Source organism: Maniola jurtina, chromosome 21 (assembly GCF_905333055.1).
Source record: "Maniola jurtina chromosome 21, ilManJurt1.1, whole genome shotgun sequence".
Classification (NCBI taxonomy): Eukaryota; Metazoa; Arthropoda; class Insecta; order Lepidoptera; family Nymphalidae; genus Maniola; species Maniola jurtina.
In genome coordinates this window covers 6,853,137-6,865,681 of record NC_060049.1, presented here as the reverse complement: position 1 = coordinate 6,865,681, position 12,545 = coordinate 6,853,137, and the positions used below count along the sequence as shown (strand labels likewise).

The window sequence follows — 12,545 nt, the reverse complement described above, 5'->3', positions numbered from 1 at the left end:
TATCTCCATTCTAAATTTCAGCCCAATCCGTCTAGTAGTTTTTGCGTGAAGGAGTAACAAACATACACACTCACACACACACATACGCACACATACAAACTTTCGCCTTTATAATATTAGTGTGATGTGATCCCGTGGTTCGTAGTCAATGGCAATAATTTAACAATAACAAATACACCTCTACAATACATCGGTTTTAGTGCAATAACTCCGTCGTTCGTACTTCTAACGAGTATAGGTATCGGGTTTCCAATCTCAATCGTTTGATATCAAACAATACGAGATTGCTCCCAGGCCGGGACGAGCAAGCAATAAATAAAATTCACTCAAGTGTTTCGCATTTTTTTTTCAGGGTTCCGTACCCGATGGGTGTCAACGGGACCCTTATTATAATATTAAACCTCTGCTGTCGTCGGTCCGTCCGTTTATCTGTCGAACTGTACCTCTTGAACCGTACTAAGTAGAGAGTGGATATCACAGAACCTCCTGACCTGTTTGTAACATAAGACTAAGACAACGGCATCTACTAAACTTAACTATGTAAAGTTCCCAGGGAAATTATCTAAGCCAGATTTATGTTTAAGACACAAATTGAAGAAGCGTTCATGAATATTTTGCAAGAAATTAAATGCCTCATATTTTATTCATCGTACAGTCAGCGGTTACGTTAATAATGAATAAATAGATTATTATTTTCAAAGATACTTACATTATAAGTACCTTGTGTGTGAATAAAAAAAATTAAAAACCCAATAGACGATACCCTTGACTTCGTACGCGTAGAAATATGTTTTTTTTTTAAACTCGCAACTCGCGGAACTCTTCGATTTTCCGGAATAAAAAATCCTGTCTATTAATGCAGCACAGGTATAAGCAATCTCCATTTTCAGAGTGTGTATTCCTATTTTTAACCCCCGACCCAAAAAGAGGCGTGTTATAAGTCTAACGTGTGTATCTGTGTACGTGTCTGTGGGATCGTAGCTCCTAAAGTAATGAACCGATTTTAATTTAGTTTTTTTTTGTTTGAAAGGTGGCTTGATCGAGAGTGTTCTTAGCTATAATCCAAGAAAATCGGTTCAGCCGTTTGAAAGTTATCAGCTCTTTGCTAGTTACTGTAACCTTCACTTGTCGGGGGTGTTATAAATTTTTGATTTACACTTGTCTATTGCTATAACAACAAAATAAAAAACCAATGGTGATTATAAAATGGATGCAATGCAAATTAAAAAACTAAGTACTTCAAACCTATTCTCCGACTCGCACATGACTGGGTTTATTATGAAACTATGATGAAGCTGTCAAACACCGGAGCTCAATTTACTTATGTTCCATGTTATATTTGAATAGTAGAATCTGCTCCACACTTGACTGTGAGATTTACGTAAGACGAAATTAAGGAAACTATATTTGGGAAACAATGTTTCTGACTCGTGTCAGATAAACTAACTTATTTAGAAGGAAAATGTGAGTATAATATTTTTGTAAGTCTTTAAATTTTTATAAATTAGAAGCTCCGGAGAAATATATCTACTTAAATCCTCTTTATCTTCCAATATTTTGTAAAAATCCGGCATTTTTTTCTTTGTCAGAACACGTACATTAGGTATTTAAAAAGCACTTCTTGCTTTTCAATTAGAAGGCAAGCATGCTATACAAATTAGTATTAAAATTGCTTTAAGGCGTAGAAATTTAGATATTTTTAAGTTGATTTTGTATACGGTTTAATTCTACAGGGGTGACATGATCACTTTGTGACCAAACCCCTTTAAATAAAATTTATTAAAAAAAAAACTTTCTAGGTTCAAGTAGAATTTGCAGTAGAATTTGGGCTGGGCGTTTTGTTGGGTCAGTCAGTCAGTGAGTGAGGACTTTCCTTTCGTAATAAGTATATTTAAATTTTCATACGATCGCCTCATATTTCAAACGCATTTTTATCTCACTAATATTATAAAGGCGAAAGTTTGTGTCTGTGTGTATGTTTGTTACTCTTTCGCGCAAAAACTACTGGACAGATTTGGCTTAAGTTTAAAACAAAGATAGATTATACCCTGGATTAACACATAGGCTTCTTTTTATCTCGGATAGTAAAAGTTTAAAAGACGTATATCCACGCGAACGAAGACGCGGCCATCAGCTTGTTTTTCATATTTTATAATATACCAAGTACCTATTATACTCGTCGATTCAGTCCACTGATCCTTTCATCACTTTAAAAAAGCGCATGAAAATAAAATGAATCCAATAACTCCGAAAAATCCACTCAAATCCATCCTTCATTTTTGAACCATGCAAAAAATATGAGCCAAACATCTGCATGAATATCGTTCGCGCTTAAAATTATTAAATGAAAACAAAGGCTTTACGTTTTCGTTTATTGAAGGGCCAATTAACGTGAACTCGATTTGTTAATTTTAATTAAGGTATCCGTTACTCTTATTTAATAAAGCGCAATTTTGACATTGTTCCTTGCGGTTACAATAATAACTGATAAGGTAATTTCAACAAAACGATTTCTATTAATAATTAATAATCTATTTTCTGCTACGATTAATTTTGTTATTGAAGGAGTTACATTAGGGCGGCTGCAGGGGGTGCGAAAGGAAACACCAGTTCCTTATCCTAATTTTATTACTAAAATTTACATATTATGAACTAACTATAACATAAAATAATCCTAATTGCTCCGCCGATTTGTGGCGGAGGCTTCTGAAGCTAATTGTGATGTGTCGGGCCCAGTGTGCCTAGTGGGTGATTTTTAACCTATTCGATCGCGTAAAAGTTAACTGCGTTTTGTATGAAATTGAAACAGCGCCATCTTCTTGTCACTAGATGGCGCTGTTTCAATTCCATACAAAACGCAGTTAACTTTTACGCGATCGAATAGGTTAAAAATCACCCACCAGGCACACAGTCCTCGCACGTGGTGTCAGGTTCCGCGACGACTGTGGGAACGGTTAGCAGGCACGTCTAGCGTGCGGCCTGACTATGCCTGCGTAACAAAGGTGTCATTATTTTGACACAATGATCTCGTTGTTCTGTTACTTGATAGTAAAGCACAGCAATAAAGCTATTGTAATGCCTGAGTGCCTACTCTACTCGGGGCAGGCAATGCGGTCATCTTAATCACGACGGAGAACAAGAGACCAAAAACACGTCGTTACTCCGCCAGTGGATGTCCGCCGCAGCAGACCCACCACTGGGACACTACGTGCCCCTAAACACCGTTAGAGGCATGCCGGGAGCACGGCACGCCATCCGAGGACCACACTGTGTACGACGGACCACGTCCATCATCCGGACTAGTCCTCCAGAGGCTTAGGGTCCGAGGGGAGGGCTACTCCCTTTCCACGTCCCCCATCCTCGACATCCCCTCGGTAGAAACCTTAACCTAACCTAACCTAATTTAACCAGGGTCGTGCTAGAATACATGGGTTTATTTTTAACCCCCGACCCAAAAAGAGGGGTGTTATAAGTTTGACGTGTGTATCTGTGTATCTGTGTATCTGTGTGTCTGTGTATCTGTGTATCTGTGTATCTGTGTATCTGTGTATCTGTGTATCTGTCTGTGGCATCGTAGCGCCTAAACGAATGAACCGATTTTAATTTAGTTTTTTTTTGTTTGAAAGGTGGCTTGATCGAGAGTGTTCTTAGCTATAATCTAAAAAAATTGGTTCAGCCGTTTAAGAGTTATCAGCTCTTTTCTCGTTTTCTTGTGATAAAGAAGGTTAGATAACCGTTAGGTTCATAATATTATGTCAATAGACAAATGTCAAGCTGTCAAGATGGACGTTGCCTAAATACATAATTATTTATTTGAAAATGATGTTTTGGAAAATTCAAATACTTTGGATCGTCGGGGGTGTTATAAATTTTTAATTTACACTTGTCATTGGTTAGCTTATCAGGTATTGACGCTCATCTTTTGTGAAAATCTTAATCTAGGGAGATGAGCCATAAAAATTAAAAGATTCTATTGGTGGATACTAACGGTCCCTCAACATTTTAGTGTATCAGTTTGTTTGTTAACAGGCAAGCAGCGTTTGGCGGGTGGGCAGCATGCCGCGCGCCAGCGCTCTCTTGCTGGCGCTAGCGGCCTTCATGCTCGCGGACCAATGCATCAACGCCTCGTACATCGACCCTGGTAAGCCTTAGCTCCTATCACTTTCCGTTCGTGTCGGATTGCCGTCTATAGTCCATCCGTCTATAGTCCATCCGTTTATATGCCGTAGTCATCAGACTACAAGAGTGGAGGTATAGAATAGAACAAGTGTAAATTAAAAATTTATAACACCCCCGACAAGTGAAGGTTACAGTAACTAGAAAATAGGTGATAACTTTCAAACGGCTCTACCGATTTTCTTGGATTATAGCTACCACCTTAAACCACCTTTCAAACAATAAGAACTAAATTAAAATCGGTTCATTAGTTTAGGCGCTACGATGCCACAGACAGATACACAGATACACACGTCAAACTTATAACACCCCTCTTTTTGGATCAGGGGTTAAAAAGTAAAGATGTTTGCGCATACACTGTGCACTATACTCTATAGTATACTATAATTGGCTAGACTCCATTGAGGTGGTTGAAGTTGGCTGCCGTGACCGAAATTCGATAGAATTGAACATTTTTTTACATTCACTGTCAAACACGCATAAAGTGAATCGCTTCAACTTGATCAATAGAAACCAAGATTAAATAATTCAAGCAGCACAATTCTAAGGAAATCAAATCTAAATTAAAACTAACCATCAGCTGGATTGGTTGAGGGTCATAATGATTATTTCTTTTACAGGTGACGAGGATATTGAAATAACAGGCCCTGATTACGAGGAAGATCCATCTGACCTTCAAATCCTTCAAAATGTTGGGAAGTGAGTACATCAAAATATTCTTTTACCATAACCATTATCACACAATCATAATTCATTAATTATTTAGAAATATAATAATTCACACACGAATCTATGCCAAATTTACAATGAAAAGAAAATATTGAAGGAAACGAAATCTATTATTTTAAAATTGAAAATATGGTAACTGTTTCCCATAAATCCAAATACGAAACATATTATTGCAAACTATTTCATCAAACCACTTTACTATTATAAAACTGGCCAGGTGCGAGTCAGACTCGCGCACTGAGGGTTCCGTGCTCGGGTATTTTTTCCAACATTTTGCACGATAAATCAAAAACTATTATACATAAAAATAAATAAAAATCTGTTTTAGAATGTACAGGTAAAGCCCTTTAAAATGATACCCCACTTGGTATAGTTATCTTACTTTGAAAATTGAAACACACTTTAATTTTTTTTAATGATATAACTACAAATTCGCGGTTTTCAGATTTATTCCTGTACTTGTGCTATAAGACCTACATACCTGCCTTTCATGATTCTAGGTCAACGGGAAGTACCCTATAGGTTTCTTGACGACACGACGGACGGACGGACGGACGCTAGGTTTATTGACATACACGACGGACGGACGGACGGACGGACGGACAGACAGATAGACAGACAGACTTTTGAGGTACGGAACCCTAAAAATGGTGAACAAAAAGCAGTACATGCAAGAGTGTTCTTTATTTATTACATAGGCTTGCGTTTCACATCAAATAGTAGGCTTATCATACAGTGTAAGGTGGAGCGTGCCTGCTTAGAAGGTTCCTACTCACTCTTCTTTTGAAGTAACCAATATTATGGCTAGTTAGTTCTTCAATCTCTTCACCGGCCAGCAAGGAACGCGGACACAGACTTAGGCTAGTATTCGATGATGTGGTTTCAGACGTTCGTCGCTGATCTACGTTTTCAGGCGTGCGTGCATTCGGCGAGGAGGGAACTGTGACCATCGGCCAGGCGACTGTTGCCACTCGTCCTCCTGCCGCTGCAACCTGTGGGGGTCCAACTGTCGCTGCCAGCGCATGGGCCTCTTCCAGAAGTGGGGGTGATGCTCCAGCCGCGCCGACCCCTGCCGCGCCGGCCGCAGCTAGGCGCAGCGCCCAATGACCATTGCGTTTTATCACCGGACCCGTTGCGTTAGCTTCAAGTCTTACCTTTATCTTCTCTCCAACCTCATATCCTTGAAAAGTAGAAAATTCTAATCGAAAACAGGGACGTAGATTTTAGTTCGGAGATATTTTTGGACCATTTTTACTAAAAATTATAGCCGCTTTCTAAAATGTTATGTTCGTTGTGTTCGATAAATTGGATCTACTGTCTCGTTTCTGTAATTTTCTTTGTCTGATTGTGTCGAGTGTCCGCCTACGTGGTTGGGCAATCACCCAGCCTTATTGCCCAATCAGTACGCTTTGACACTAAGCTCGGCCAATCAGAACCTAGATAATGCTTCCAGCCGTGGGTTCTTGGCCATTTAATTTCCATTTTGATTTCAATACGCGAACCCGCGGCTCGAAGCAGTCTTATTCTATTGCAATGTATGTATGTAGAGTTAAGTAAGCTAATCGTAGAAAGCAGTAGCTAATTGGTGGTAAACTTATGTCTATAGGAAGTAGCTGATACAGAATAGAAAGATATAAATGTAACTTTTAAAAATAAATGTTCTAGTCATTTAAGAGACTAACCGTAAAGAGAAACTTGGTGAAAGACGCTATTATAAGCCTTTATAATATGAAACAACGCCACTTATTTGCGATTGGCAACTTAGTATATTAAACTACTTATTAATGTGTCAAAGTATAATTCTTATATGATAAATATAAAACGAATCTTTAATGTACTCTATGCGTCTCTCGGACAGGGGGTATATGGTATTGCAGCCTAGTAGAATCATCTATATGTAGTTTCTTATATTATATAATATTCCTGAATATGGAATATAATAATTGTATTATTACTAATATTGGAATATGGAAAACGATATATTGTATTAATAAATGTTTATGGACGAATTGTTTTTTTTTTATCATCCTTAATCTTCTTCATTGCATCGCTACTCATTACTGAGGAATGAGGATCGTGGCTCCTTTCTGATAACACCCTGATAATGATATTTTTCAACGCAGCCTATTTTCCGTAGACAGATTGTAGATATCCGAGTATTTACGCCTTTGAGATGTTGGTTCAGTGCTTAGTCCAGCTGATATATATCATTCGCTTCCAGCACCATATCTCGAAGGCTATATTCTTTTCAAATCAGTATTCTCAACAGAACACTGGCAGGCGTCAAATGTTACCTACATTTGACGCCTGCAAGTGTGCTGTTGTCAGTGTAGGTGAAACCACCACGTTTTTTTACAATTTTCCTAACTGTCATGAACTGTGGTACAGTCCGCATATTTTTTTGAAACAGATTTGACATGGATTTGACTAATCAAATTCGTATTTAGTTTTTAATTAATATATAATGTAATGAATGAAAAGAATAATATAATAAGAATAGTATAATCATATCCAGCGTCTTTGTTAATTAGAAAATTAAACGCGAAAACTTCAACCACAGAAGCTTTCGCAAGCTTTAATAAAAAAAGCAGATGAACTCTCGTCTCACCAGAACAAAAGCATATTTGAAATTACGTTGTTGAAGGCATTGAGTAACAAACTAAGAGTAACAGTACTTTTTTTAGTTTTAAGATTAGCCCTTGGCTGCAATCAGACCTGCTGTTAAGTGATCATCCCTAAGATGGAGCGCGCTTGCTTAGAAGATTCTTGAATTCACTCTTGTCTTGAAGATTTAAAAGAAAGAAATAAACATTTTTAAGTAAACCTTTAACTCATTTACTCTGTAAACATTAATGTAATATTGCGTCATCACACTAATATTATAAAGGCGAAAGTTTGCATGAATGTGTCTGTGTGTGTATGTTTGTTACTCTTTCAGGCAAAAACTACTGGACGGATTTGGCTGAAATTCGGAGTAGGGATAGGCTACTTTTTATTCCAGAAAATCAAAGAGTTCCCACAGGATTTTCAAAAAAATTATATCCACGCGAACGCTAACGCTTTTACGCGTTAACTTGACGACACTAATCACAAGCGTCGAACTTAAACAAAGGTCATCTCCATCTTGTATGACATTGCTGCTCTAGTAATGTAACAACTCTCTGATTGGAAATAGCAATCATCCCCAGTGGTTAGCAGCTATAAAATTAGCTTCACAAAGGAGCTAAGTCCTTGTGGAGTGCGAGTGTGAAAAATAAAATTTTCGATGACCCTGAAGAAAAGAAAAGGCCGACTTTTTCATTTCCCTTTGTGATTTAATAAAATATAGGCTCACCCGGACACCAAACGATTTTATCACATAAATAATAAAATCTAGGTAGGTATAGGTTTATGCAAGGTAAGTATTCAGCAAGCTAATGAGTAGGTACATAAGTTAGTCATTAGACAAGCTACAAACTATAAACCATCCCATTCACACTAGCAGCGCGTCGAGTGGCGCGTCGATTGATGCGTCGAGTGGTGCGTCGAGCGGAGGGACGAGCAGGCAAACCCAATATTGAGTAAAAATATATTTATTGAACAAGAAATAAAGGCCGATTCACACCAATTGCGTACACATGACACGTGCGTAGTAACGCGCGTAAACCTCTAACACACCTGGTTATGCTTACGTCCACGCTTTACGCAAGCGGTGTGCCATGTTTCATACAGTTCCATACATTACTACGCAATGGTACGCACTACGTCTATATGCGAGTATGAAACTCCTCATTACGTAGCGAGCGGATGGCAACAGAAGCGTAACATTGCTTCATATATATTTTGCAGCTGCGCATCGTAAGCCGACGCAGGACGATCTGCATTACGCATAGTACCGAACAGATAGACAGATACTAATTTTCATGCATAAGATTTAGAATTATATGCTGTAACGCTATGCATATGTTAGTCCTGCAATACCGTACACTGGTGCTTCGAGTCCTTTACCATTTCCATAGTTATTTAGATTTCTGTGGTCCAAGCCTTAAATTATACAAATTCTGCAAATAAAAGCGATGATAAGCTCATGCTCAACGAAGCACACATGATCTGTACATAAAATGTTTCAATAGCGTTAACAGGGCTCTCTCCGTCACTTACTCCATACACTCGTAGTTCCAATTTCATTTGAATATTAAGCAACCAAAGTCCATGAAATTTTGCAGACATATTCTAGAAACTAATATCTGTGCCAGTGGTGTTTTAGATTTTCTAAAATTATGTAGTTTTAAAATTACAGGGGCTCAAAGATTTGTATGTGAATTTTTAAGACCGCGTAACTTTGAAACCGAATATTTTAACAGAAATCACAGGCATAAAATATGTCTGCAAAATTTCATGGACCTTCTTTGCTTATTATTATATTCAAATGAAATTGGAACTACGTTTGTATGGAGCGAGTGACGGAGAGACCCATCTTAAGAAGCTACTGAACGTGTCTCGAATACGAATAACGTCAAGTAGGACTATAATTTGTTTGCCAATTTTGCCTTCATTTTCTTAGAGATGTGCTAATACTTTATCTGTAATAGGGATGCAGATGAGATGAAATAATCGATATTCTTATCGATTATTTTATCTCATCTGCATTATTTTTATGTGGCTTTTGTGTTTTTTATGTTACCTTACGGGGGTGCCATAGTCATCTTTGGCTAAACCCCCCCAAAAAAAAAATACATATCAAAAATATATCATGGACTTCACCAAAGTAAGGTCTGCTTCTATACAATAGCATTTTTTTTGCTTTTTTTTAGACTTGCAACGAATATTCGGTTACTATTCGGTATTCGGCCTATTCGGCTGCTTTTATTATATTCGGCCGAATACCGAATATCTACATATTATTCGGCCGAATACCGAATACTTAAATAATATATTTTGTCATAGAGAAATAATTGGTAAAATGAAAAATTAAAATCGATTGATTACGTATATATTCATATTTTCATTTCTGTTATAATCATTTAAGTAGTCATTGGTGCATAACACAGGTACATAATCATCTTCTGGATTGGAAAAATGGAGGATTCTATGTATTTGAATTATTGTGGTAATAGAGCAACAGCGGGCGCGCGAGCGATGAGTAGGTACATTAGAACAAAACAAAGGAGCGCGAAACAATCACGTCTGTACAAGTTTTTGGCGCTAAAATCCAGCCGAATACTTTTGCCGAATATTCGGTATTCGGTATACTGCCGAATATACTATTCGTTGCAAGTCTACTTTTTTTTGTGGTGTGGGCAGTTCAATAGAGTGTTAACAAAAATAATGCTTAGTTAAATACTACGATTAATTAATAAAAGTTACTACAAATAACCCGCTTGATAAGCCATCTTACTAACAAGCTATAACAACAAGCTATTACAGCTATTTTTGGCTTTTTTATTGCGGCGTGGGCAGTTCAATACAGTGTAAATAAAAATAATGTTTAACCTTTAGAAAAGGTGGCCTGAAATCTGAATTACCTGAAAAGTAATTTGTTTTTGGTACGTATTTGTTTCGTTGAGATCGAAGAGATAGAGCATACATTCGCGCACTGAAAGTTAAAATTAAGAGTCCTACCGAGTTTCGCGTATATCTGCAGAAGGTACAGTGGACCCCCGGTAATCCGACATTCATTTTGCTGGTCAGTGTCGGACTATCGAATTTGTCGGATTATAGAGTACTGCGTAAGAACCCCTATAGTCCGGCGTTTTTTACAAAAGAGTACCTTGTAATCCGACAAATTAAAGATCCAATGATAAGATTCTATATGTTATACATACCTACTGTGAAATACAAGTCATAGGTACTTCACTATGTATGTCAAAAGTAAATCACATCACATCACACTAATACTATAAAGGGTAAGGTTGTGTTTATGTGTATATGTATGTTGCTTACTCCTTCACGCAAAAAAATACTAAACGGATTGGGCTGAAATTAAGATTGGAGATGGATAATACCCTGGATTAGCACATAGGCTACTTTTTATCCCGGAAAATTAGTGTTCCCATGGGATTTTTAAAAATCTTACATCTACGAACGAAATCGCGGGCATCAGCTAGTTCAATAATAAAATAGACTTGTCGGATTACAGGGGGTGCCGGATTAGACAGGGGCCGGATTACCGGGGGTCCACTTAGTATTTTCATTTATTTATTCCTTTGCGAGTTAGCCTTTAACTGCGATCTCACCTGATGGTAAGTGATGATGCAGTCTGAGACGTAAATGGGCTAACTTAGAAGAGGTATGGCAATTTCATTAAAAAACCTTGGACAGAAATGCTAAATCGTTTAGCGGCACGGCTTTGCCGGTAGTAATTAAATATGAAGCTGCTTGTATTTACTTTATCGGCGACCCAAAAGTTATTCTGAGATATGGAAAAAGCTATACTCGGCAGTCCCTATGGGCTTAAATCAGATATGAAGCGATTCGTAGGAAACCGAAAGTAATTTCTATGTAACTCAAAAGATATAGACTGTCAGTCTATATCTTTTCAAATATTATTTGCTTTAACTGTGAAGGTTAGCATCGTGAGGAAACCGGTATGCCATAATGTTCTCCATAAATGGTAAGGTGTGTGAAATCTGCCAATCCGCACTTGGCCAGCGAGGTACATTATGGCCAAACCCCTTTTTAACCCCGACCCAAAAAGAGGTGTTATTAGTTTGACGTGTGTATCTGTCTGTGGTATCGTAGCTCCTAAACTAACGAACCGATTTTAATTTAGTTTTTTTCGTTGAAAGGTGGCTTGATCGAGAGTGTTCTTAGCTACAATCCAAGAAAATCGGTTCAGCCGTTTGAAAGTTATCAGCTCTTTTCTAGTAACTGTAACCTTCACTTGTCGGGGGTGTTATAAATTTTTAATTTACACATGTCATGTCGATGGACCGACGATATAAAGCGGCTGGCGGGAAGTGGATGGATGAGGAAGGCTGAGGACCGGGTGTGGTGGCGCTGTATAGGGGAGGCCTATTTCCAACAGTGGACGTCCACAGGCTGATGATGATGATGGTGACTTGTCATTCTAAGAGGAGAGGGCAAGCGATGGGTTAGTATTTAGTAATGTTGAAGATTATAGTGCGACCAAACTTATAGCAGAAATCCAGTAAGCTACAAAAATAAAGCTATCTTTTCCCTGACCCTTGAGTCAACCAATTGTGTGCCCACACAATGTACGGGACGTGGTGACTCTCGTGACCGACAAAAAATACAATTGGTCGGAAAATCGGAAAGTTATTAAGTTAGGACGACATGGGTCCAGTAACGTATTGAAAGATCTCTCATACTTATTATATTTTAAATTTATACGAGTGCTTTTCAGAATTTTCGGATAAAAATCTTCATATTATCACTCCTTTTCACTATATATTATCTTTATATATTATATTATAAATAATAAGAATCCTCTGTACGAAAAATTGATAAATCTACTATTTAAACATAAAGGCATGCAGTAACGGCTTCTTTTTTTAACCCCCGACCCAAAAAGAGGGGTGTTATAAGTTTGACGTGTATGTCTGTGTATCTGTCTATGGCGTTGTAGCTCCTAAACGAATGAACCGATTTTAATTTGAATTTTTTTGGTTTGACAGGTGGCTTGATCGAGTGCTCTTAGC

At 37.8% G+C, this 12,545-nt stretch overlaps 1 protein-coding gene and 1 long non-coding RNA gene across 4 annotated transcripts in view; both read left to right on the top strand.

The window, feature by feature from the left end:
* Positions 1-6,914, top strand: part of LOC123876206 (U8-agatoxin-Ao1a-like) — a 65,367-nt gene extending 58,453 nt beyond the window's left edge. For 2 of the 3 annotated variants that reach the window (XM_045922381.1, XM_045922382.1), the window contains exons 2-4: positions 4,030-4,141; positions 4,797-4,875; positions 5,792-6,914. In XM_045922381.1, coding sequence (XP_045778337.1) covers positions 4,057-4,141; positions 4,797-4,875; positions 5,792-5,954 — 327 coding nt within the window. In that variant the 5' untranslated portion in view covers positions 4,030-4,056 and the 3' untranslated portion in view covers positions 5,955-6,914. The remainder of the gene's footprint in view (positions 1-4,029; positions 4,142-4,796; positions 4,876-5,791) is intronic. The other variant, XM_045922383.1, reaches the window with a different exon arrangement.
* On the top strand, positions 3,744-8,654 carry LOC123876207. Its single transcript, XR_006798285.1, has 3 exons — positions 3,744-3,754; positions 8,303-8,306; positions 8,595-8,654. It is a non-coding gene; the product is annotated as an uncharacterized LOC123876207 (long non-coding RNA).
* Positions 8,655-12,545: the final 3,891 nt, after the last annotated feature.